The 27,157-nt window shown below is 40.6% G+C and overlaps 2 protein-coding genes across 7 annotated transcripts in view; one reads left to right on the plus strand and one right to left on the minus strand.

The window, feature by feature from the left end:
- Nucleotides 1–779: 779 nt before the first annotated feature.
- uacab (uveal autoantigen with coiled-coil domains and ankyrin repeats b) overlaps nucleotides 780–27,157 on the minus strand; it is a 52,361-nt gene continuing 25,983 nt past the window's right edge. For 4 of the 6 annotated variants that reach the window (XM_034221153.1, XM_034221152.1, XM_034221154.1 and 1 more), the window contains 16 exons: nucleotides 25,794–25,858; nucleotides 23,706–23,763; nucleotides 22,827–22,897; nucleotides 22,417–22,523; nucleotides 21,784–21,965; nucleotides 21,064–21,101; nucleotides 20,537–20,593; nucleotides 20,237–20,344; nucleotides 19,889–19,921; nucleotides 19,129–19,221; nucleotides 18,842–18,872; nucleotides 18,702–18,751; nucleotides 15,761–18,463; nucleotides 15,417–15,569; nucleotides 14,773–14,838; nucleotides 11,602–14,373 (listed from right to left, as the gene is read on the minus strand). In XM_034221153.1, the coding sequence (XP_034077044.1) occupies nucleotides 14,302–14,373; nucleotides 14,773–14,838; nucleotides 15,417–15,569; nucleotides 15,761–18,463; nucleotides 18,702–18,751; nucleotides 18,842–18,872; nucleotides 19,129–19,221; nucleotides 19,889–19,921; nucleotides 20,237–20,344; nucleotides 20,537–20,593; nucleotides 21,064–21,101; nucleotides 21,784–21,965; nucleotides 22,417–22,523; nucleotides 22,827–22,897; nucleotides 23,706–23,763; nucleotides 25,794–25,858 (3,887 nt within the window). In that variant the 3' untranslated portion in view covers nucleotides 11,602–14,301. Of the gene's footprint in view, nucleotides 805–11,601; nucleotides 14,374–14,772; nucleotides 14,839–15,416; nucleotides 15,570–15,760; nucleotides 18,464–18,701; nucleotides 18,752–18,841; nucleotides 18,873–19,128; nucleotides 19,222–19,888; nucleotides 19,922–20,236; nucleotides 20,345–20,536; nucleotides 20,594–21,063; nucleotides 21,102–21,783; nucleotides 21,966–22,416; nucleotides 22,524–22,826; nucleotides 22,898–23,705; nucleotides 23,764–25,793; nucleotides 25,859–27,157 lie in introns of those variants that run through there. The other 2 variants (XR_004569462.1, XM_034221155.1) reach the window with 2 other exon arrangements.
- Nucleotides 7,570–9,273, plus strand: LOC117549352. The gene is made up of 2 exons (XM_034221197.1): nucleotides 7,570–7,653; nucleotides 7,823–9,273. Exon 2 carries the CDS (start codon nucleotides 7,899–7,901, stop codon nucleotides 8,802–8,804), a length of 906 nt encoding a protein of 301 aa, XP_034077088.1. The 5' UTR covers nucleotides 7,570–7,653; nucleotides 7,823–7,898; the 3' UTR covers nucleotides 8,805–9,273.

Genomic DNA, 27,157 nt, shown 5'->3' on the forward strand with positions numbered 1-27,157 from the left:
AAAGCAGATGCAGTGTGGTGAAGAAAGACTGCTGGAAGTAGTTTTATCACTCCAGTACAGGACCAGATGTTTACATTTGATCTTCCAGCAGTTCACAATCCCAGGGGGAGCGTGTTGGTATTAATAGGTTCGAGAGGTTTGTGTGTGTGTGTGTGTCAGAGATGGGGTTCCAGGGAAGCTCTAGTAGGTCAGCAGGCGAGCTTGGAGGTGTGTTTGCACATTTCTGGGGAAGGTGTCCATCTGAATGTCTTTGACCTCTCGGGTTGAATTCAATATTTGTTGTGCGGATGATTCATTAATATGTCCCTTTGGTCTTGGCAAGGGAACAGTAATCTTGGCCAGGGGAAAGCTCTCTCTGAAGTGAGGCCATGAAAGTCAGATCTGTGAGATGCCTGCCTGCTAACACACACACCTTGCATGAATGTACTCACACACACACATACAGTACATACCCAACAGACTCAGCTTGCATGAAAGTATTCACACACACACACACACACATACCATGTATACATCACTTCAGGGGACATTACATTGACTTACATACATTTCCTGGAGACTTATCCTAACCTTAACCATAACCAACACATGCCTAACCCTTACCCTTACCCTAACCCTAATCCTAAACCTAACCAAGTCTTCACCCTAAAATTAATGATTCCCCTCATGGGGACCTCCAATTTGTCCCCATAACGGAGGCGAGTCCCCACACGTGACTGTGTAAACAGATTTAGGTCCCCACAAGTATAGTCATGCTAGGCCACACACACACACACACACACACACACACACACACACACACACCTCTCTGCAGCTCATCAGGTGAACAGGAGCACTTCCCATGAGATTACAAACTGGAATGCAGGAAACATCCAATCAGTGTGAATTTGCATCAAAGACACACGAGTCATCGCCCAACAACGCTGAGATCACAGCAAACGCTTCGACGTGCTGACAATCTGAAGACAGCCCGCTGTATTCAAACTTGTGTTGAATGCAATTAAATTATGTTACTGCACAGTGGGGGTGGACGTAATAAGGGGAGAGTGACGAGGTTTGTCTTTTTCAGAGTCAGTGATTAAAGGAGAATGCTATTCACTGTTTAGAGAACATCACAACAAATAATTAGGATTTCATCATTTATTTTGTTTGTAATAATGTATTTGGTCCACCTGTCGCATTATCGCCAGGAAACACTTTTAAGCAGCACAAATCCAGACTCTATTAAATCTATTATATGTTCATGCAACATACCTGATCAAGCCAAATCAGAAATTGGCTTGATATGGACCTTTACACAAGATGATATCAGAATCAGAATCGGTTTTAGTAGTTAAGTTAAGTTAAGTAGTTAAGTAGGTTAACACATAAGAGGAATTTGCTTTGGTATATGTGGTGCATACAAAGACATAGAAAGAAGCAAAACAAAATAAAAATAGGACTGTTATGACAGCTATTTAAAAAAACTATTTTGAGACTACTCTAACAAATTAACAATATTTTCATATGACATATACTATATAAAGTGGAGAGCTGTGCTGATTTAAAAGAGGTGTGGAGAAGAAATGTGCAACATGTGCAGGATTTATTTATTTGGCAAAAGTTATCCTTTTTTCATTCAGTTGAAGCATTGGTGACTAAAGCATTGTTGACTTAAGATTACCAAATGTGAAAAAAAGGAAGGAATAAACACAGATGTTTTACAGCCTGTTTACATCTTGTGAGCTCCTGCCCAAAGGAAAGTTTCCTCTCATGTGTCTAATGAGATGGTGTGACATGTTTAAGTTGTTCAGCTTTAAAGCGCCGGCTCCATCCTATAAAGTTGATTTGAAGCCACACGGAATTAATATCTAGAATCCAACATGACGATAACTCAGCAAGCGAACCTACGGCCCAGACCTGGGAGAGGCTTTGAGTGTATTGACCTTTTGACCTCCAGGCTACCGAAATCCCAGCTCTGGTCTGCTGAGGAAATGAACCCCTGAGCCACTATATCATCATCATCATGCTACAAAGCAGCACTAAAAGCTAATTCATGTTGGGCAAGAGGCTGCAAATTAGGCAAGAGTTAGACACTTTAAATTAGTCTGTTACTCAGATCAAGAACTTCTGTCATGTTTGTGAAATGTACTAACACAAATCATCCGTCCAATTATCCAGTGATACATGACCGTGTTATTTCCTGTGGGCTTTTTTTTTTTAAACAAAAAATAGAACACTTTTTTTCAAGCGCCTACTCATTACACAGATGTTTGCTGCATATATTAAAGTATGATACACTTTGAAATATATCTAAAAAAATTAATTAAAAAAAGTAAGCAATTAAAAAAAAAAAAAAATTTAAAAAAAAAGGCATATATGCCTTATTGCTTACTTTCTGAAAGTTAGATGAGAAAATGTATCCCACACTTATGTCTGTGCATTTAAAATGCCGCTTAGCCTTGCATACGCATCACTGCTGTTTGCCAAGAAACAGCACATAACCGAACAACATTAAGTTTTTACCGCTTTGATAACTACAGTAGTTCATTATATACCGTAGGTGCTGTTAGGTAGATTGTATTCTAAGCTAACCAATGGCTGTAGCTTCATATTTACCCTCCACACATGAGTATAAACAATCTGCTTATCCGTCTCGCTGTTTTTTTTGCCAAATAGGTTTGCATGTACAGTGAATTTCCTTTTGTGTCAAATAAATATGTACTCCATGGTGATTTCTGATGAAAAGTCATGTGTGTTGTCCGCAGCTCGTCCCTTAGATAGTCCCTTGATCCTCCTTAGCAATGGTCATGTTCTCCCTGGCAAAGGCATAGAGTATTCAATAATCATAAATATAAATACAGAATAAAAAATAAGTTTAAAATGTTATTATTTGAAGCACCGTCCTTCGTGAGCTATGTGACATGCAACACACATTGTGATCTTCTCGCTAATCAAAAAGTACTGACTGACTGCAGGTGATTAACTTAGTTTAGCATGCAGACTGAAAACGTGAAACAACGCCTATTTAATCTCTTGTTTGTAAACCCCAAGCCTGTTTTTCAGGTTTCAGGCTCCAAAATAACATTCCCAGAACAAAAGGCCATATCTTCCTTTCTAAAAGGGTTAAAGTAATGATAAACCTGTGAGTTGGATGTAGAAAAGTCAGAATCAATATAGATGTTTTTTATTTTAAAGAAAATTCAGATTGAGCATGGTAAAAAAAAATGTATTATAGTGTCCGTCCAAAAAATATGTTGTACTTATAGTGAAAACTAACCTTGGATGATGGGTTAGTAGACTAAAAGCTTTAGGAATCCAAAGTACAACATATAATAAGTACCCTATATCAAGATTGATGCAAAACAAGTGATATTTGACCTTTTAAGACAGATTTAGCAAAAAAAACCCTCTTCTGGGGCCATTTGGGTGGATTTTCCTTATCTCTTCTTCGATTTTGACATTTGACATCTCTTTCTGACCGTTACATTGGATTTTAACCTATGGATTAACTACAGCATCGTTTTTATCGTTTTAATGCCATTGAAGACCAGTTTTGACCAGACAAAACCAAGGTAAGCCATGTTAGCGTTTTAGGCTACCTAGCGCCACATGTTTTGATGTACGTTTTTGTTAATAACGTCGCGAGTTTGTATCTTTCAGTGTTGAGGTGGGCACCGTTAGATTCTGTGTCTTTACGATCATAAACGATGTGTTGGATGTTCAGCTAGGATAAGTAATAAGGGAGCTAGGAGTGATTTTCGGTGCAGTAATAGGTTAGCATTTTTCGCTCGGGGCTAATTCAGAGGCTCACTGTTAGCATTGTGTGTGTTTTTTTAAAATTTAAATGAAAAAGATCAGTTAAATTAGTTTTTTCCCGTTATATGGATATAAAATATTCATAGTTTATTAAATATTAAGGTTCCTTAGACGTTGTTTCCTGCAAATGACGCGATTTTGGCCCCGGAACCGGGTCCGTGGGGCTTAAGAGATTCATACACAAACATAAATATGGTTTACAGTGAGATACTCCCCACACATTTCTAAACATTCAGTTGCTGAAAATGGTGGGTTAAAGTGCCAAAAGGTTTTTAAAGTTATACGGTCAAATATTTCTGCCAAATAGAGCCGCAAAGAGCCTAAATATCCAGACCACTCAATTCTCCATCTCCATATTAATCCTGAGTAACATGTACCAGTTAGTGTTTCCTGTATCACTGAGCCACCCTTTGTGTCAGTGGTCTGTTTCGGCTGAACTGACTGCCTAGCCAGCGTGCCATCCCAAGATACCACAACTTAAAACCGCGCAGCAACCAAACGCCAACATTAAATTCAGCGTCAGGCCTCCAGACCCATCGTTTTTCATCCAGTCCTCATCATGGAATCAAGCAGGCCTTTTCCAACCGCACTAACAAGCTCAAGCTAACACCCCCAGGCATGGCCTGACGTCTTTAAGATGATTGAAGCAGCCAGAAGCGGCCTCAGCCATGTTTCCAAGCACCAAGCAACCCCAAAAGCCTTATCCTATTAAACCACATACACCGTCTCATGTGTTGCGCCACAAACAGACATGCAAAACTGGGCCGATTTTCCGTTTGAGAGCGAGAGATTATTGTGAAAGAAGCGGTGGGCAGGATGACAGTCAGAGATGTGGCGGTTTGGGCTCCATCTGTTTCTCGCTAAGTCAATGAAGGGAGGAAGAAAAAGCTGAGCAGATACACTAAGCATTAGCGGTTAACCAACTACTAATGAGGGGAAAAAGAAAAACATTGAACTCAGATGAAACCATTTAGCATACAGAGGTGTACAGTATCCTAACTGGGTTTCAGGGAAAGAGAACACTCACATAAGTCCATGTGCAAAAAGCAGATAGGTATAAAGAAGTTGAGGTTGGGCCTGTTTCTAATTGATGTGTGCGTGTGCCTTTAACACCATCCTCAGAGTATGTGTATCCCGTACATGTACTTCCACACCTTTGATACAGCAAATGTCCGGGGCACTGGGCTCTGGTGTAGTCTTGGCATGTAAAGCTTGATCCTCCTGCCAGGGTTTGAGGCTTGAGGCTTTTTCATTCCTCTGATCGCCTCTTTCCTCCCTCATCTACCCCCACCACCTCCAAGCTCTGGAATAAATCCTGGGAAATGAGAGAGGCCTCCTGCCCCTTCGCTGCTACTCATTCCCAGGTGTGCAAATCCCAGGTCAACCCAGGATCACATGACACAGCTAAAATGTTAGACAGAGGAATAATAAATGACGGCGGATAAAGAGCAGGACGTGAGGTGAGGAGCGAGAGAAAGGTGAGAAGTGTGGAAAGAAAAAGAAACAAGATGAAACAAAAGAAAGAGATGGAAGAGAAGGAGCTTACTTTTGGGAATGTGAGCCATGCTGAAACCATTCAACTCAAATCAGCACCATGTGTCCTCCAGAGCCTTATTATCCCATAAATGAACTTTATTGAGGCAACAAAGTGCTTTGGAGCTCTGCGAAAACATTAAAGGGGCCTCGCCTGTCTCGGCCTGGAGCCAAGAGAAGTCCGATTCCTCAGGGGACTAATGAAAAAAAGAGAGGGGCCCCTGGCCTCGTGTTCGCTGCCCCCAGTGCAGCCTCAACGGCACAGCCTGAGTTATGGCCTATTAGTAACAAAGAAATAGTTAGCAATTACACCAGGGAGACAAATATGGCGCAGACCTCTCGACTGAACTGACCTGTGGAATTAACCAGGAAGGAAGGATGACAGACAGAAAGGTGAAACAGCAGAAAGGAAGCAGTGGGAGAGGAAGGAAACACAAATAGAAGATAGGACAAGTCTCGTTATACTGGGCACCTTTTGGACTGGCTTATGTTCGGGCGAATTTGAAGTGCAATTTCCTGTGGTGCTCACAAGTGCATTCTCCTAAATGAAATTTGTAAATTAACACAAAACGCATAACATTTCAAATGTTGGAGGTTTACAACGACTCAAGGCATGTAGAAATTCCTTTTTTGCATCTGTGGTGACAAATAAATGTTGCCCGTCGTCCATAGTTTGGCTGGATAGATAAATAACGCAATAATATCATTAGTGAGAATTATTCAGCCATGTTAATCATTTACTGAATATCTGATATTGTAAAGGCCCTTATTTCAATATAAAAGTCCTAGTGCTATGATGAAACATCATCTTCATCATCATCATCATCATCATCATCATCAACAGTGTGCTGTGTTCACTTTACTGATTTTACACATCAGACTCTGTTAGTCTGTTTACAGGTGTTGAGGAGCACTACTGAAAACGTTTTATGAAGGCTTTTGTCCAGAGGGAGGTGCAGAATTGAAATATAGTTTTAAGAAAGGAAACTGTGGCTGAAGCTGAAGAAGTTTAAGAATGAAAAAAAAGAAGTCTGTTAGTGGGTGAAAGACGTGCCACTAATTTGTTTCTGTCCCTGAGGTTTGAATAACTTAAAAAATGTGAAAATGTCACAATAAAGTTATAATTTACTTTAAAATATCATTTTCTTTGGGCCCATATCTTGAAATACCTGATTTTGTTAAGTTTTGAGATAATATTGAGAGAATAAGGGCAATATTGTCTAAATGGTGTAACCATAAAAATGCAGTACCAAGAATATAAATTGTTGAAAAAACGTGTAATAATGTTCTAAACAGCCTCTGAAATACATTGGCATAATCTTAAACAAGTATTTTTTAATACCAAATAATAATAGAGACACATAGCAGTTCTGAATATTTCCATTAACATGGGGAATCATGTCTGCTAAGTCAAACTTCTGGTATGTCTAGTGGTGTAATCACCCATTTTGGAGCCATTTTGAAAATGTTGAGCCAGAAGATCATGTGACATAATGTGATGTCAAACTGAAGGACCCCTGAAGACCCCAACTGCCACGAGTCAAGGTTAGTAACTCTCTCTAAAATTTGACAAAATAAAGCATTTTCAGGTCAAGGTCAAGTATGATTAGAATACATGTCAAATGGTATGACCTCAGTAAAATGTTAATAAACATAGATGATCATAAAATATTCAATTTAATATGAAAAATAGTTTTAAATATTTAAATCAAGGTCAAGTGTTTACATAGTCGTCCACAATAATGCCTGCAAATGTTGGTTTAAATTTGAAAGGTCCAGTGGTGTAACCAGGTTACTCCATTTGACCTCTTCCTTCATGAGAGTAATTTGATCAATGTATGGACAATAGTTATTATTTTATTATTATTATTATTATTATTATTATTAATAATAAGAATAATACTAGTAATAAGAATAACTTCAACATGATTATTGTTGTTACTGTTAAAATCATAATTGGATGTGTATTATTAATTATGTGTATTATTAATAATAATAATAATACTAGTAATAAGAATAACTTCAAAAATGATTATTGTTGTTACTGTTAAAATGATAATAGGACGTGCAGCTTGAAATATAGTCTAAAAGAACTTTAAAATCTATAAATCAAATATTTTTTTAGTTTCACATTTCTATAGGATAATGCACGTAAGCAAGCAGTATGTAGATGGAAACTTGTGTGTGTATGTAAACAACAAACTCTCTCTTCTTCTCCTAATAGATGCCTCTTACAAGTAAACAAAAAGTGGCTCGCCACAGAGCGCGGGTTAATGCGGATCCTGCTGCAAGGGCAAATTACCTGGCTAAAAGAGGGCAAAGGTACACTACATACATAAACACACACACACGAGTGCTTCATGAGAAAGCAAAATATCAGTGATGTAGATCTCCTAAAAGGGTAGTTTTAGTGAGAGATGTGAAGTTAAAATGGAAGAGGAATTAAGGCTCTGGACATAGGACTAACATTTTTATTCATCTTTACTCTTAGCTATCAAAGGAGAAAGAGACAAGGAAAGATCACAAACATCCCAGTCGCAGATCTGTCCAGGGAAAAACAGGTGCAGATGAGGAAAAAGTGGAAGCAGTATCAGAGGCAGTACAGAGAGAAGAAAAGGGTGCTTGCTGAAGTTTTGAACCTTACTCCTCCCTCACTGAATTCAATAGAAGATGACCAGCTTATTGGCCCTCCAGAGCCCATAGTGGTTGTTGCTGATCATGACTATGTGCAGCCAAGTTTAGAGAGACCACAGGCATCCTCAACTCCTGTGAGGGCAGTGCAGAAAAGTACCAGCAAACATAGAGCAGTGCTGAAGGAAAGGGAAAAGCTAAGGTTTGAGCTCATCAAAATAAAGAAGGAACTTAAGAGTGAAAGAATGAAGGCAAAAAAGCTGCAGCGGAAAGTTGATAAGCTCAAAGTGAATAAAGGAAAGGAAGTAAGTGTGAGAAACACGAAGAGAGACAAAAAGAAAATTGCAGAGGAGAAAAAGGAGAGGGTTGTCGGCTTTCTCTGTAGAGATGAAAATAGCCGCATGCTGTCGGGTAAGAAAGACACAGTTACAAAAAATAAAATGAAACACCAAAGGAGAGTACTTCTTCATTCTCTGAAAGACCTCCACTCCAACTACAATACAACCGCCCTGAAACACCATGCAGTCTCCTATCGACAGTTCCTCAGATACTGCCCTTTTTATGTTACTCAAGCGAAAGAGTCCGACCGAAACACCTGTAGCTGCTTTGACCATGACAACTTTAAAATGATTGTTGACAGACTCTGTCAGACTAACAGCATTTCGGAACTTCTGGACACCATTGTTTGTGACTCGACCAACCAGAAGTGCATGTACCGCTTATGTAAGTGTTGCTACAATGAAGTGGAGTTTGAGGGCCCACTACATGATAGCATCATCACATGGGAGCAGTGGGAGAGGATTGTTGTTACATTGGAGGAGAAAAAATCTGCAAAAGATTGATAAGAGTGGCAGGACGGCAAACTCTACACTAGTGTAGAGTTTGAAAAAGTTAGTTTAACAGACCTCATCTCTGCTTGAAAGCTATTTCATGTGTTAGGTATTCAAAACAAAAGTTGTCACATTTCCTGTAAAACACAAAAAGGCCCCTCAGTTTCTGTGATACAGTGTGAGGGGACTTCTCCAGGGAGAGGTGGCCGACTGCTGTGTGAGATAACAAACGTTCGTGACAGCTCGTGGGACAGGAAGCAAACATGTGAGCGTGTATCTGATGTCTATTAACCGCCCGCCTGCCTCCTCAGCCAGCTCACCACTCCAGAGGCATGCGGTGTATGGCCGGGGCTTACTCCAACATAAATAAAGTCTCTGATCCTTCTCTGGATGAAGAATCTTTTATAAAAACGGGATCCTTTGCGGTCGGTGAAGGGGCAACACTGGTAAACCAAAGGGCCGCAAGTGGATGTATGGGACTGATTAGGAGCCTGGAAATGAGATTAAAGAGAGATCTAGCAACAGATTGAATTGTATTTGCCATAATTGCTGAGAACAGCTTATTCAGTGCAGACCGCAGAAAAGAGAATCATAAAACCAAGGAAGGAGGAAGGAGGAGGGAGGAGATGAGGGAGGGCTGCCACTTGAAACCAACAAGCTTTTCTGAAGAAATCAAACCCAGGACAAGTCTTGTATCAATTAGAGTGTGCGCATGTTGTGTTTGTGTGAACAGAGGATTGTAAAGGGGATAAAGTTCTTTTATTACTGATTTCTTTCTGTAGTATTAGTAATCTTGATTGTTTTCAGGCCAATTTAACCACACAGTGCTTTCTTTGAATGGAAAATCCCCCTGTGCTGACTGTGTATGCAGAGAATGTATCTGAAATGAGATAACTGAAATAGGTCTGACCTCAGTTCTCATCATCCCATTGGAAAGAGCTTTAATGAAAAATAAATCTTGTGATGAGAAAAAAAGACTAACAGAGAAATCAATAGAGGCTCAAAGATAAAAGTGAGCGCTGTGTGCCAGAGAGCTACTCGCTCTCATTCTTGGGTTGATTGTACTTCGAGTGAAACCACATGAACTGAGTGCTTCTCACAAGGGGAGAAAAGGCGTGTGGAGCTAACCGCAAACATTTACTGCACCGCTTAAAGCCCCTGAACACTTGGTATTTCTCTGTCACATCAAATATTCATAACACGGAACATTCAATATTCAATGAGCATCAAGTGCAGAAAAACAAACCCCACACAATGCTCCATCAGTTTGAGTGGGTGATCAGATTTGATTGACAGTCCTGAAAACAAATGCTAGCGCTAAAATATTCTACTTGGCACTAAACGCAAAAATCAACTGAGGCTGATTGAGAGGTGAGATTTACATGTATTTACATGTAAATCTCACTTATATTCAATATTCTTATTGAATATAAGTGTAAAATGTACATATACATATGTACATTTTACACTTATATTCAATTTCATATTCCATTCCTTACTCACTTAATGTATATATTATATATATAATATCCTGCTTTATATTTTATTACTGTAAATTTGTATCTCAACATGTATATTTTCTACTTTTGTTAATGCTATTTTATTTCTATTTGAGATGTTTACATTTTGGATTGTTTATTTCTAGTCTTTTAATTTCTCTAATGTACAATGCCTTGTCTTTTTATGCTGCTGCAATGCAAACATTCCCCAAATTGGGATCAATAAAATACTTCTTATCTTATCTTACATCAGGTATTTTCGTCAGTGTAGAAAAAAGTGTAGGACCAATTGATGATTGTTGTTGTGCTCCCTATCTCTGTTTCTTATCCTATATCTAATAGAACTGCTCGGGTCTTGATAGATTGAGTGGGGAAGTTCATGAGATCTTTCTAGAGGGTTATCAAGAATAACTTTTATCCAATGACCTTTTCCCTCTCTGCCTGTGTCTGTGTATTCTCTTGTTCCGATTAACCCAGCCAAATCTTTCTTCTTGTTTTGTATCTATATCTACGCCGGGATCCGGAGTCGAGGCTGATCCTCTTGCTGTAGTCCTGTGTCTTGGATCCTCTATCCTGAGTTCTGGATTAAGTCGTGGACTTCGGGTCGTGGCTGAACCTGTCTCTGCGGTCCTGCCTTGGGTCTCGCCATGCTGCTTCCCTGATGGCTTCCACAGGATTGTAGCTGACATCCTCGTGGATTCATCTTCTTATTACAGACACATGCATTTCCTAACATTCGGTCTATATGCTGTAAAATGTATTATCTTTTCAATTTACACACGGCATCTATTGCACGTCTGTCCGTCCTGGGAGAGGGATCCCTCCTCTGTTGCTTTCCCTGAGGTTTCTCCCATTTTTTCCCCTTAAACTGTGGGTTTTCTCTGGAAGTTTTTCCTTGTACGATGTGAGGGTCTAAGGATAGAGGGTGTCGTTTTTCTCATACTGATATTCTGAACAATCTGTGCTGTTGTATTTGCTGTAAAGTGTCTCTACTGTAGGCTATTTTTATTCTATGTACAGCACTTTGGCTCCACCAAAAATCGTTTATAAATGTGCTATATAAATAAAACTAGATTTGATTTGATGATTTGACCAGATGGAGGTGCTTCATGAAAAGCCACTGAAGGCATTAAAGTGCGCTGTGTGGGAACCATGAATGTCTGTACTAAATGTGCCACCCCATTGAATAGAAATTGATCTTATTGAAAGTAGTAAGTAAAACATTTGCTTGTTGGTGGCACTAGGGCTCAGGAAGTCACCAGAGTCAGAAGGATTCATCCTTTGAGGAGCATAAATATACGTACAAACAATTATGTCAATTCATCAAACATTTGTCGAGGTATTTCCGTCTGGACTCAAAAATGCTTGAAGTTCTTTAATGACAAAAAACACTGAACAAAAAAGTAGTTTCTATGTTAGGCACTTTTATTGATTTTGTATTACTGATTCACAAACACAAGAATTATTGTCAACCTATTAAAACAGATTGGAGTACAGTGTATTTATACAGAGATTTACATTGATTGAATTTAAATAGACTATGTTAACAGTAGAGGGAATACAGTAAGTGTTAATCCTAACATCTGCATAACAAAATGCAAAAGGTATTTTCTAAACTATCTGTTGGTTTAAACAGAGATTTTGGCCAAAATATAAAAAAAGAGAGCGAGAATTATTAGTTGGTAGTGTTTTAACTGAGAGGTAAAGACAGGAGTGCTTACAAAAACTAACCATTAAGGTGTTTGTCTATCCACATAAATAAAGGGAACTCGTCACATGGCGTCCGACAGTAACGCGTTTCGTGCCGTTCTACTTCCAGACCTGCTGAATATCAGAATTGTCACACTGTAGTACAGTAATTAGAGTAGTACAAAGCTATGAAAAATATATCAGTGTAAAGGCATAAGAGACTCGCTCAACAATCACAACACCACTACACGACACCATCAAGATTCACACAGAGCTGCTCAGGGGTACGCAGAGTTGCTCTAGACGAGTTCACCGCTTCAGAAATCACCATTTTTATCAAGCCGGGACATTTGCTGTCTTTGGAAAGTAGTTTTGTGTACAACCACTAATGCAAATCAACAGCTATTAGTCATTTTAACTCTGACAATGTAGAGTACCAATTCACAGTTCAAATTCTATTCTGACATTTCCCAATGTAATGCAGATATCACAGCATCCAACAACAACAGCTGCCTACCCCTGGGCCACACTGACTATTACAATTTCTATCAACTTGGCCTGCCAAGTCTCTCCACTAGAGGACACTCTGGTTCCAACAAAAGGACGACGTGCCACTGCAAACTAGGACACAGCAAGAGATCTCCTCTCTATGAGTCAAATCCAGCACAAAGCATGTCCAGACTGAATAAAGCAGACTGTATGCGTGACATGACTCCCAAATCTGTCACATAACATAAAATGGCGAGTAGTTTTAGATTAAGGTCTTTGGATTTTTTCTGAAAACTTATCTGCTACTGTAGTTTGGACCTGGTGGAGATGATAACCACCAACAATATGAACAAAGAAAGAAGCAAAGGTCGCAAGAACAAGCTGACATGAACAAGGTCAAAGGCACAATGAGTAGGTTTTAGAAGAAACTATGTATAGAAATAGAAATCCCTTTCGATATGTGTATAATATTTGTGGCATGTCTGTTACTGCAGACACTGCAGCCCTCTGCCTGTTTTAAACCTGTATATCAATCTCTATAAAAAACAAATTGATAAAAGTGCAAGATCGTAAGCACTGGCTAAAGAGAAAGCTACAAGAATGGTGGACACGGCACCAAAAAAAACAACACATATAGCAAGGTGAGATGTCAAGCAGACAAAGCTCGTTTCAAAATGAGATTGAATCTGGAGTTGACTTTCAACTGCTGATGTTCATTTAGTTGTGTTTACCATTGGCAACTAACACAACTACTCATTGTGGCTTTTAAAGAATAGGTTCACATTGTTTCAAGTCTGCCTTTAAACAATACTTGAGCACTAACAGTTATTTGTTTCTTCCTCTCTACAACAGGTATACAGGGGTCACCTGATACTGCTATTTGAATGTAAGACAGAGGGGACAAATTCCACTCTGTGAAGTCAAATCAAGTAGCTACCTTCTAAAAAAACAGAGATGTTTTTGCGAAATGTACTCGTTTTGTTGTGATGTCCCTACAGTTCAGCAAGGAAACACAAAAAGGAATTTGTTCAAGAACAATTATAGCAAGCAACATATATGTCAGTGGTCAGACTTGAAACCCTGTGAACCTACCCAGAAGATGTTAGCAAACAGAAAGAAGAAAACACAGATGTACCGTATGAGAGCTGACTGTCCGGAGGGAATGTGAAAAGTGGTCTTTGAGATCGTGTCCATTTTACATTTCAGAGAGTAATCTAAGAATGGGACCTACATTTGAACTAACGCTGCAGAGCACTGAATATGAAGCTTGATATAAATGCATAGGTGTGTATTATAATTTATCATAGATCTGACAGAATTGTATGAAATCTCATTTTCACATACTGTAATGATCAATACGAGTCAGCTCTATACAGAAATTGATAAACATCCTTTTTTTTGCTTGGTTTTCTGAGTTTCTACTGGAGTTAAAAATCAACCTCTGTATCTACATCGGTATCTAAAATCTACAGTTATTCACTTTTACCCTAAAAATGGAGATTTGGGAACCAAAGAGGGGATACCACAAAATATTGCCTGTTTGGAGAAATTGTGCCGGATGACAAACACATAGTCATAGTCGCACACACACAGTGTGTGTGTGTGTGTGTGTGTGTGTGTGTGTGTGTGTGTGTGTGTGTGTGTGTGTGTGTGTGTGTGTGTGTGTGTGTGTGTGTGTGTGTGTGTGTGTGTGTGTGTGTGTGTGTGTCACACACACACACACACACACTGGGCACCCACAGGGGCCACAGCAGGGGGCTCAGCAGAGGAAGATGATGGGAGAATGATAGTTTTGAGTCCGAAGGCAGCGTTTTGTTTCGTCGGAGGAAGCTTTAACACACAAACTCCTGTCTCATGCGGATGATCTGTAGTAAGGCGGCTTGGACGTCTTCATCCATGTGGCCCTGCGTGGAAAAAAGAACCAGAAAAGAGCTTCACATACATTTCTTTCGGTTTGTCACACAAGCCTTTAATGATCTGTTTCTCCTCAATAATAATGACTGCATGCTAACTACAGTCATGCAGATGCTGTTGTGGCAGCTCCCAATTACTTTCTGTTTCCATAAGGATGTTAGAAATGTATGACGACGAGTAACTTCATAATAACATCTGTGAAGGGAGGTTTACTTCATTAAATCATAAAAGTGTTGCAGGGAATGGCCATGGATCTACACCGTGCGGGTTACAGCTAAATGTATCATTCTACCTTCTATGAAATCAAGTGCGTTTTAAAATCATTAATCTCCTCATTTTCTGTTCACAATTAAATGTGCCCTTCAATAAAGATGATGAGGTGAACTTACCTGTGCTGCACTGAGAAGGTGCGTCCTATAAATGGAAACCACCTCCCTGTGTTGCCTCTCAGCATCCTAATGGAGCAGAGGAGAAAGAGAAGAAGACAACACAGTGGTTATTGTTAGCAACACATGCACAGTGGTGCTATTATATATGTTACGCCCAACTGTTAGGATAAGAACTGCAATTTTTAATTAGTCATGATGTTTGCTGGGAAAAGAATCAACATACATGGTGCGATCACTATTATAAATGAGTCACTTAGTACGTCTATGCTCCTGTAGTATTTTGGCCCTTTATGAGAACATTTTTATCTTCCAGAATATTTTACATTGTTTATATTTCACATACTAAACTAAACTTTTCATTTAAATATTATTTGTAATTGTTAATTGTTAGAATAGAATCCTTTATTGTCATTATATAGGTACAATGCAAAATAAAAGTATATATATCTATCTATCTACTTATGGTTGTTTTTAAAGCAAGGTCCCTAACTTTCTTAAACAGCACATTTACTAGATGTCTGGGCCCAATTCACTTATGACTCATGGTTTGAAGTAGATAACACAAGGAGAGTTGCTGTGCAGTTTATCCAATGAAATAAAAAGGAGAATATCAATGTTAACATGATTTCCATATGTCCACTCACAGCCAGCTGTTGCTGCAGGTTCTTGATCTGGGCGTGGAGTGTGTCGATGTGCTGCGTCTGCCTCTTGTTGGGCGCATTGCTTGTGATTGCCAGCTGGGACAGACCGTTCAGCGCCTGCTTCAACCGCTCAACATCTGTCAGCAACTCTGTGATCTGACACACAAATATTACAACATTACTTTATGAACCCTTAACCAAACTGAAAGAAGAGTTATATGCCTAGAAAAAGAAACAAACCAGATTTTCTTTCAAAGAAACCTGTTTTCTATCTACAGTATAGTACATTAAACTTGTTAAACACACATAATGCCTGCAAAAATAAAACTATGACAGGTGTTTACTACCTTCCTGTCTTTGGCTTCAGTCTGCTGCGCTGACGTCTGAATCCTCTTCTTTAGATCACAGATGGTGCCGAGCGACTCCTCGTATCGTTCCTTCAGCTCCCTCACTTCCCTCTCGATGACGCGTCCCTTCTCCGTGACCTCCTCCATCTCTGTGCGGGCCCTGCCCTCCCCCTCCCTGGCGTGCTGGGCCTCTCTGCGCGCCTCGTCTCCCCCCTCTGTGGAGCTCAGTAGTTTGCTGCTCAGGGCGTTGGCCTGCTCCTCCAGCTGCTGCTTCTCCTTCTTCAGCTGGTTGATTTGGTCTTCTTTGTAGCGGTGATTCTCCAGAGCCTGTGTGGCCTGCAGGAGCTCAGATTGCAGGGCAGACACATCTTCGGCTCTCTGGGCGTTGTTCTCCTCCTCTTCACGGAGAGCCAATCGAAGCTGGGTGACTTCGGCCTGCAGGGCATCCTGGGCCTCGGCTTGATGATGCAGCAGAGACGCTTGATCCCCGCGGCGTTCCTGAACCTCTCTCTGCAAGGCGCCCACCCTCTGGGCCTCCTCCTGCTGAGCCTCTCTGGCTTTCTTGCAGTCGGCCTGTGCGTGCTGCATGGCGTCATGGAGGGCTTTAAGCTCCGTGTCGTATGTTGCTATCCGAGTTAACTCTGCTTTCAGACGCTCCTGGAGGTTCTGGATCTGAGCCTTGCTCAGGGCCTTCTGCTCTTGAAGATCAGCCTTCTGAAGCGTTGCCTCCTTGTGCTGCCGCTCCAAGCTGGCCAACTTCTGAGTTAATTCCTCAATGTTACCCTTGAACTCTTTCTCCACATTCTTGTGCTTTTCACTGGCAGAGTCTAGTCTCTGTTGGACAGATTCACTCTCAACCTTTAGTTTGTCTTTCTCCTGTTGGTTGCCCTCATTGACAGACCTCTCCTTGTTATACTTCTCTTCTATTTCCGACAGCTTCACTGTCAACTCCTTCACCTTGGCACTGTGAGAGTGTTCCTTCTCCTCCGCCGCCGTCAGTGGGATGAACTTTGACAGAATAGCCTCCTGAATGGTATCGAGTTCTTTCTTCTGCGCCTCCAGTTCTTGGGTGAGCTTGATGGTTTCCTCCTGAGCGGACACATACCTCCCTGACACTTCGTTAGCTTTGTTCTCTGCCTCCACAATTGCAGCATTCAGCTTGTCTGCGATAGCTTTGTGTTCTTTTACACTTATATATTCTTTTTTCATCTCCAACAGGGCTTTGTCCAACTTTTCTTTCGACTTATCGTTTCCTTCTTTCATATTCTTTAATTCTTCTGCACTTTCTTTTCCCTTGGTCTCCAACTTCAATATCTCAGCTTTGGCTCTCTCCAAGGTGGAGCTCAACTCCATCTTCACTTGCTCGTGCTGCTGCCTGGGAACGTACTCTCCCTCCAAGCTCCGTTTCAGAGTCTGGCTCTGCGTGCTCAGCTGCACACACTCTTTATCTCTGTCTTCACATCTGCTCTGCAAAGCTTCAAGTTTCTTCATCATGTCGGCGTTCTGAGACCTCAGAGCGTCCATCTCACCTTGGTGTCTCTCGCTGGCGCTCTGCACACTGCTCACGGCTGTCTCCTGCAGCGCTATCCTCTCGCTCTGAAGCTGCTGGACTTGCGCCTCTGCTTTTCCGTAACGTTCGCTGGCTTCTACCAGTTTGTCCTCTAACTCCTCCAAAGCTGTCACCATGTTCCCCCGGGCTTCATCGTGCATCGTCATGGGTACGAAGTCGCTCTCCATCCTACTGTTGAGCTCGTCCAGCTGCTCTCGTAGTATATCCCTCTCCTCCTCACTCTCCTCCACCTCCAGAATGAGAGACTGGCTCCTGGTAGTCACGTCCACCAGTTTCCTTTTCAGAGAAGCATTCTGCTCTTCGAGAGCCTTCAGGATCCTCTGCTGCTCCTCAGCAGCCCCCGCTCCTCCCTGGGATGAGGGACTGTCCAGCTTTCGGTGGAGCTCTGCCACTTCCTCCAGCACGCGATCGTAGTCCTCCCTCAGCTCGGCGATCTGCCGTTCCTTCTCGTCGACTGCGTTGCTCAGCAGGTTCTTCATGTTGTCAAACTTCTCAGCTGGTACCGTGTGGCCCTGTTTAGCCAGGGTCTCCTTCAAATTGGTTTCCATTTCTAAAAAGGCTTCTGCTAGTTCATCTCTTTCTGCAGTCAGCGCCTGCAGATCTTGGTTCAGACTTTCTGCCTCTGTTGCCAGCTGGTTCTCGCTGCTCTTGTACTCCTCCAAGGCCTTCTCGCTCTGTTTCAGGCGATTACGAATGCGACCCACTTCGGCGGAAGCTCCTTCATACTTGGCCTTGATGTCCTGGAGCTGGGCGCGCAACTCTTCGGCCCCCTGGCCCCCCAGGTGTTCCTTAACAGCGACTACATGGGCCTGCAGCTGTTTAACCTTACACTCAGAGTCCAGCATCCTCTTCTGGACGTCGCCCAGGGCGTCCTCCAGCTCTTGGACCTGCTGGTCGGCCTGTTTCTGGATGGTGTCTCGGCTCTGGACCAGCTCCTGGTACTCTCGGTTTTTACGGTTCAGGGCGGATTGAAGCCGTGCCGCATCTTCATCTGAAGCATGCTGTCTCTTCTTGACCTCATCAAGTTCTTGTAGGAGTCCGTCCAGTTCCCCAGAGACTGCCCAGCCCACAGTGGACGGACCCTTCTCTGAAGATCTGGATAGCGAACGCGCCATGGGAGCATTCTTGAGCATCTGCAGAGAAAGATGAAATGCATATTAAATCAGCATTAATAGTCATTTTTATTTAAGCCCCTTCATTCAAAAGTTAAAAAGGTTCCTCAGCTTTCTTTGCCTTCTTAGTTGTAATTCTCTAGGGCAATGAGGATCTGAACAATGTATAAGCAGTTTCATTTGTATGCAGGTCCTAACTCAACACTGCATTTTAAGCGTTTGAAAGCCATGTGGAACTGTTCCACAGATAAACACGTACCTGATCAGAATCCAGGCTGTGAGCTTGTTTCACCAAAATGTTTTCTTTACCTGAAAGACAACAGGGTACAACATTCAAACTTCCTCATACTCTGCAGCTGAACGTTGAAATAATCTTAACAAATGTTTCTCAATACTTACCTTTGATGACAGACTGTCCAGAGTAATCTCCCTGTGAAACAAACAGATACACATACTCAATATAAGTGTTTGGGGCTTTTTAGACGGATATTATTTTGTAAGACTTTTTAGACTTACAAAATATTTTTTCTTTTCTTTTTTAAATCTACTGTCTAGTTCACTACAGTCATTATCCTTTTTAGAACCTAAACCAAACATACAGTATGTTTTAAGTCTGAATGATATCATATTTTGATATATTGAGGAAAAGAAGGCTCAAAGTAGAACACGTTTATAAATTCACTGACCAAAGTACTCCGGAGCTGGACTTTGACCGTCTCTGGGCCTCGAGCCCCTTCCTCTCTTTCTTTGGTACCACGTAGCACTTTCAACTGGTCCTTCTGATCCAAGAGGAAGGAAAAACAAAGCACATCAAGAAATGATTATATTGAATTATTGAGAGATGGCAAACACACAAAATGACGCTTTACGAAATAAGTAAAAAAGCTTAAAATTAACTTTTATTTACTTATCATTGTATCATGTATCATTCATCAGTTTAGGAAAAATTGATCTTATTCATGATATATAGAAGGGCATGCATCTGATTTATATGTATGCACAAAGATATGTGAGAGGTTCGTACGTTTTTGTGATTTTAAAGCTCTTTTGCCTTACTTCCAGACGAAAACATCATTTATTTATAGTGTGTTTTAGGAAGACTATTTTCTACTATCCTGAATGTGTGGACCCGGTAAGATGTTATTAAGTTAAGTAAGTAACAATCGAGTTGCATTCAAACTGTGACACCTCCCGTTTTCTTTCCTTCACTTCCAACAGCTCTGTGTTGATGCAGCACCACTCACTTATGTTTAGGTCTCAGAGGTCATACAGTAACTTAACACTGTCTCCACACCACACTAATGACTGCTACGGCTGAATAATAATGACACGTTCAATACAATGTGTGTCAATGTTCTTTAAAACAAATGTAACCAAGGAAACAATAGGGAAACAAAACAATTGATAATGAGGCAAACCATGTCCAATAAATGCTTTACTTCATACCTCTTTCTGAGTGTCTCCTACAGTGATCTTTTCCTGTAGATGAATACAAAGAGATTGTAAATACAGTCAATTGAGTTATTAATAACCGACAATACTCCAATACAATTGAATGTTGTTAGATATTATTCTGGCAGCTATTACTGAGCAATCTATTATGCTCACTGAAAAAGAAACACATGAGATTAAAAACGTATGATGAGGAAAATAAATAAAGAGAGCTCGACTATTTCTCGGCTTTTATATTGTATATTTGATTATACCTCACTAGACCTTTAGTTTAGGACCCTCAGATCTACCCACCCACAGATATAAACAGTATTCAAATGAGAAACATGCATGTTTTTTCACCTGTGTGAGCTGTTGCTGCAGCATGTTGACCTTATCCAGCAGGGCTCTCTGATCCTGTTGGTATTTCCTGAGATTCTCCTGCAGGCCCTCGTTCTGCCTCTCCAAGTCCTGAACAAACGCCAACACACACACACAACCATAAACCATACAAATTTGAACCAAGTTAAATCCAATTACTGTCATAAAAATAAGAAATCAATCACTTCTTTATGGACATTGATGTCCTAATGACTCATTCTTAAACAATAAATGAGTAATTGTGATTAATAGGCTGGGAGGCTGAAGTTATACAGCACTTACATGTATGACCTGATCCCTTCGGTTAACCTCAGCTGCCTCTGATTTCTCCACTGAATGCTGAGGAGGAGACGGGATCTTTTTAACGACCATGTTTTAAAGATATAACATTACCATAGGCTATACACACCTTAGTAACAACTCTCACTTTAAATCACTAGATGGCAGTCATGCATACCTGAGCGGCTGTGTTCACAAATTTGCCACAAAAAATATTATATAAAATGTGGAAAAAGTGGAAGAACATGCAGAATCTCGAGGTGCCAGAAGTCTAAGCATTTGAATGCTGTAAAGAAAGAATTCTAAAGTGTTAATGTCAATAATGGCTTCTGGGTGCAAGCAACCCTGACCTTTGACATCTTTTAACAAAAGAGACTGTGGATACAAGACGTCAGTTTATTGCTATTCTCATCATGCTTCATAGACATAAGTCCTATAGATTAGAATATGTAAAGCATAGAGAATAAAGCTGATTTTTGATAAAGGTGGGGTTTGATGGATATGGTGCGTCAGTAAGGCTGCAGGTTTACCTGTCGCTTCCACTGTTCCATCTTTGCAGCCTCCTTATCTGGAGAAAGCAAGAAAACAGCAAGTTCAGACTTCCTCCTACGTTTTATCAAGATTGGACAAAAACAGGTATGTTTACAGAGCAGTGTGACAATAAGGAATGCACACAAGAAGGCAAAAAATGCATCAGAAAATATGGTCACAGGAAATGATTGTAAAGGTCAATCCTATGGCTCAAAATATTGTGAGATATTAAAACTGAAAATTGTTGAAAACACCTAAAGACATAGAGACATGAAAATAAAAACCCATACAGAATAATGCGACAATATTTAAAATCTGCAAAGACAATCATTCGAAATTCTACCTAAAAAGCAAAACATCCTCAAGGTATTAGCTGTTTTTGCATGCATGTATGTATTGTTTCCACATCTTTCCACAAGTGTAATCTTAAGGTACAACACTGCAGATATTATGCTCTCCATCTAAAATCACCTTTCACTATAAACAGAAAATATATACAGATTATCTTTATTAAACAAATGGTGAGGTTAGTTTAAAAATTACGACTTCAGTGGATTTTAAAACAGCACTTCCTGGGCTACCTATCTACAGGCTACAATTTAAGAAGTTAACCTTCCTTTCTGCTCTACACGTCTGATGTCTGTTTTTTGCTATAATCATGCAAATGTTTTTTTTCAAACAAACTGCTCCAATACTCTTATTTTCTGTCTGACTCTGACCTCTGGTGGATTTGTCCAGGTAACCTTTGACCATCGCAACAAGCTCCATGTTCTTGCTGATGCGAGCGTAGTGGAAAGCGTCGTGACCTAAGCTGTCGACTGCCTTCACGTCAGAGCCGCTCTTCAGCAACACCTCCACTGCATCCTTACAGCTGTACTCGCAGCCCAGGATCAGCGCAGTCCTGAGGGGGTCAACAAACAGAGTTCATGAGGAAAAACATTCACAAACTAGCTATGGAACAAGTATGTAGCAAAAACAACAATTCACCTTTTATTTGGTTTAAATTATTTAAAGCCGGGCCCTATTTGTATGTCCCCACATGGAGTTGTTTTTCTAATTCATTTTTTAAGAATTGTTTTTGTGTTAAAAAAGCTGATGAGAAACAATACCATACACATTGTTGATGATACATTTAGGACATTCTCAGGCACTCATATGTTTTAAAATGTATGAAATCATGACACTACTGCAATCTATAGAAAAGGCTCTAAATAGTGTGACTCTTTGTAAATGTTTGTATTGTTTGAAAGATTGTCACTGCAGGGAACTCTCCATGAATGATTATTAAAATTGTCATTTGCCAAGCCTTCAGAGACAAACACCACCATGGGGGGGGGGGGGGGCTTTCTTACTTGTTCTGTTTGTCGCGGGTGGTGAAGTCGGCCCCTCGCTCCAGCAGGAGCTGACAGATACGTGGATGACACATCTGGGTTGCCAGTACCAGAGGTGTCCTGCCATCCTGGAGAAAAACAAAATACACAAGCAGAAATGAACACATGTACACCCATCCACAAAATCACAGGTATGACAGTGCCATCCAAAAAATCCATTTGTAGAAAGGATCACAATAGAGAGTGCTCATTGGAGCTGACTGAATTCGTATTTAGTGAAAAGCTTTTTGTGCCTGTCTAACTGACCTTACATGAAAAGGTAAAAGCCTTTAAGGAGAATATCAAGATCAATATTCTTTTCTACAATGATAACTGAACATCTTAGAAGAGGCCATTAGTGGAGTGTAAGAATAAATAAAATCAATGCTCACAAAATCAGTGGCATTCACAGAAGCGCCGCTGTCACAGAGTAGTTTCACACTGGAGGAGCAGCCAGCCATGACTGTGGGGGAAAAGAGTGAAAACGACTGCAATCACATTTATCGCTGAGATATACATCCATCTATCAGGTCGAGCCACAGCATAGACCAGGTTTACATGCTGAAAATGTGAAAAGCATCACAAGCACATTTTCACATTATTATACCAGAACCTTTTGTGTAAGTTGGAAGATATTATCATCCATGTGAGCATGACATCCTCTCGGCTAAGGGGCTGAAAATATAGTCAAAGAGCTGTCGGGGTTTTCAATGATTTTAAATATTCATTACTAAGGTAAGTCAAATAAGGTAAACTAGTTAATGAGGTAAACATAGGCAGCGACAGGGAGGAGGACGAGGCTGCTGTAGCTACCATTAGTAAGTCCATATATTATATTTTAATGTATAAATCAGAGCATTAACAATAGTCACTGAAAATCAGGGAGAGGCACATAGAAACAGCTGTTTGACGCAGGTTTGCCTCTCTCTCTCTCTCACCGACTGTCCCTCAGTCCTGTACATCACGTACTGTTTCAAGGCTGTTCTGCATATTGAGATGCACCCTCTAATTTAGTCGTAGTCATTTCAAAAGCACAAACAAATGATGTTGTAAGGGGCTCTTGCTGTAGTTGCCTTAAGGAAGCCTTTTTTTCAGAGCACCTGCATTGAAAAGTAAAGCAACTCTGCAGCAACAGATAAATAAAAAGTGTAGTGGACTCAAGTCAGTACTAAGGTAAAGTAGTATTTGTAGTAGAGTGAAGTTAGAAACTGAAGAGTGGAGTTAGGACTGGGGTAAATGATAGTTCAGTCAGTTTCAGAGTAGAGTCTTACCAGCATCATGTAGAGCTGTTCTTCCTTGTAGGTCCACATTTCCAACTGGACTGTTGTGCTGCAAAATAACAAAGAAAAGTTAGAACAACTAAATCAAATGAAGCAAATTATTTTACTTGTGCTGATACATGTACTGTATAGATCCATGAGCAGTGAAAATATATATTGGTAAAATAATCAAGTACAATATTCATTTAAGATCCATAGTCCTACGCATTGGCAGCATTGGCTGATTAGTGAAATGAACATGAAAATTGATGTTCACACAGTAGAGTAAAAAGGCACGGTGCCATTCTTCAAAGCACACAAAGGACCCAATTATACATTTTGAGATCCAATTAAATAATGAGTCTACTTGATATGATAGTGTTGATCCACTAGTGGTTGGCCCTCTTCATTATAGCTAATTAGCCAACTCCATAGATCAACAAAAGCAGAGTGGAAAATTATTTTGGCTTGATTTGGTTGTTTTTGAGTCATTGATCCTAGGCCTGATTTCCTTTATTCAAAGTTAGAAAAACTAGAAACTATTTAACTACTAAGTGAGGTTGGAGAGCCCAGAACTCTTACAAGGCTGTTTCAATAGAATAAATGACTTTGTGTATCTGCCTCGTGATTGTGTTCCCCTCCCAAATGTAATGGGATCTTTCCTGGCCACACATTTCCACCAAGCTAAAACATGTTTTCCTCTACCCTGCTGACAGCCAGACAAACAAACCACAAGGAAAACATCTTATTTTAATTGACAATAAAATCATTTCAGTGATATGGATCAGATGAATGAAAGACTCTACTCCAAAAAAAGGGAAGACCATGGTTGACTTCTTTTAAAAAAGCGTTTAATAATTGTTCAATAATGTAGTTGTGAAAGTAAATAATAAATGTTCACAGTGGAGACTGCGAGGCAACAGTGTGCAGGTCACTTTAGGCTAAGTGGCGCTGCGCTGATTTGCTTATGACATCTCTACCCAGGCATTCAGGAGAGTAGGACTGCAGTGATGAGGGTCCGCTATGAAAGCCTTGAGGACTCAATGCTAACGGGGGCCCCATGTTGCTGGGTAGGCTTGGCAGGGAGCTCAGGCCTCCCCTAAAAAAAAAAACTCTCTCCAGCAACAAGGGCCAAAATTGAGCAGCGCTCTCAAATGACAAAGCGCAGAGGAGGGGGGTGTAGAGCAGCAACGGGAGCTGACGGTGGAGCACGAAGGGGGGGGGGACATCCTACACCTTGAGGGTTCGGGCTGACTGAGGGAGATAGTGGAGGTGGAGGGTGTTGGCGTCCAGCTGCTATGTCTGGTGTGATGACGGCACCCAGAATGGACGGCAAGTTTGCAGCAGGGCAGGCTTGTCAACACCAGCGACAACCCGCCTGCCAACAGCAGAGACCTCCGTTAGATCACCACCCTGAGAGAGAGAGGTGTGGGTGGGGGAAAGGGCAGGGACGCTGTGAGAGCACAATATTGCAGAGATAGCCCCCTGATTGTAAACACATAAATCCCCCAGAGGGGCACGGTGACTCAACAGGGCCGACTGGTGACCGATACGGAGTGGGCTCAGCTGCCAGAGCTCTATGGCAATAATTATTTAAAGGAGCGGAGAGAGAAACTGCTCTGACTGGCCAGTGACTGGGACGCTGCTCTGCGCAGAATACATACAGTAGAGTCCAACACACCAACATGAGGAGCAAAGTGAACCAGCTAGAATAACCACCTTGCGATAAAATGCCTCAGCCAAACAGTAAAGATGCTAAATCTCTCCACCACAATACATTTCCATTATTGTAACCCCTTTTACATTTTTTATAAATTGTCATAATAAGTCTGCATAAGTGGCCAAAAATAGTTTTTTTGAGGTCAAAGCTGCCTTTGATCTACAAAAACAAAACAAAAAATCAAGGTGGATCAAATTTGAGGACACTTTTCTCCAGGCGTACCGACAGACGAACATACTCACAACCAAATAACATAAAGCCAAACACTTTATAAACCAAAAAATCCCAAACATATGAGATCATATCGTGCAGTTTGGCAAGTTTTGGTTCACAGAAGTATATATTAGTCGGGTACAAATAGTGTTAGAGATGCACTTTACCTGCAAGAGTTTCTGCACACACAGAGAATGTCCATGTCTTGATGACAGATGGAGAGCATTTTTACCTGAAAGGGATAAATGCAGCAATCAGAAAATGAAATAGATTCACAATCAGGAGATGGTTTTGTAAGCATTTGTACAAAAAACAATCACTTAACAACCCTTCATAAAAGGTGCTTTAAAGTCATAACCATACTGTGGGAAATCGCCCAAACAAAAAGCTACACAGCACGTAAGACCATGCTTGTATCACTTTGACAACTCAATGTTCTTCTAAAATATATTTTTCTTGTAACAAGCAATGTGTGAATCTTTCTGCTGATGCCACACACCTAACCATCATGAGTTTATTGAGTGCATTACTGTCTCAAGCTGTTTGTTAAACCCCACACCGCGAGTATTGATCCTAGTGTGTCGTTTAACAGGCACAGATTGACAACAAATAATGTACAGGACATACACAATACATAATGTACCAGATTCAAATGCACATCAAGCCCATTACTTTTCATGCGCCTGGATATATTCGTATCATTTTGAATAACAAAGTCCACTTAAAGTCCATGTCACTGTGACAATAATATTTCTCAGTAGTGCCCAAAACCAGGATTGGATAGTTCATCAACAAAAATGAGCCCTCTCACTAGATTACCATTTGCACATTTCCAGTCACATTTTCAGGGGTGCTCAACCATGCACGTTCATTTCCAATATCTTATCTGAAAGGCTCTTTTGGTCGATCTGTTTCATTTGCTGAAAGTTTACTTGCTGGTATAACAATCTACGTGTTTATTGTGTCTTCACTAGCTGACTGTTGATGTTGAAGAGCTTATTGACATATTTCATTTCATTTATAATATATCATTGGTTTGTATGTCATGCAATTATATTCTGTTCCCAACATGAAAGTTATGGCAAAGTGTAAAAATGAGACCAGAATGCTACCTTTTGAAAGTAGGGATGAGATCACTGCATGTCTCTTTTTCATTATTCAGCCTAATTGCACATCCCCATTAATGAATACAATGCTAATCAGCAATCTGTTTCTTTGAATCAACTACTCAGACCACTGATAACACCAATGTTCTATGTATGACATCCTCCTCTCCCTCCTCTTAACAGGAAATAGGGTCTGGCACAAGTACCGTAACCTACCTTAATTTATTATTTGATGATGTGGAAATAACCTTAAGTCTACACTATGTTGTACAACGTGCACAATGTGGTTTATTTTCACCTATTAAGACTTTGTATGTGGTACAAGTCTAAATAAACTGTCCAATGTTTTTGCTGTTGCTGCAAACTGTTTTAATATTATCGTAAGTGTATCCTTGTTGACATTTTGGAGATGGACAAAATATTAA

The sequence above is a fragment of the Gymnodraco acuticeps genome, unplaced genomic scaffold (assembly GCF_902827175.1).
Source record: "Gymnodraco acuticeps unplaced genomic scaffold, fGymAcu1.1, whole genome shotgun sequence".
In the NCBI taxonomy this organism is placed as follows: domain Eukaryota; kingdom Metazoa; phylum Chordata; class Actinopteri; order Perciformes; family Bathydraconidae; genus Gymnodraco; species Gymnodraco acuticeps.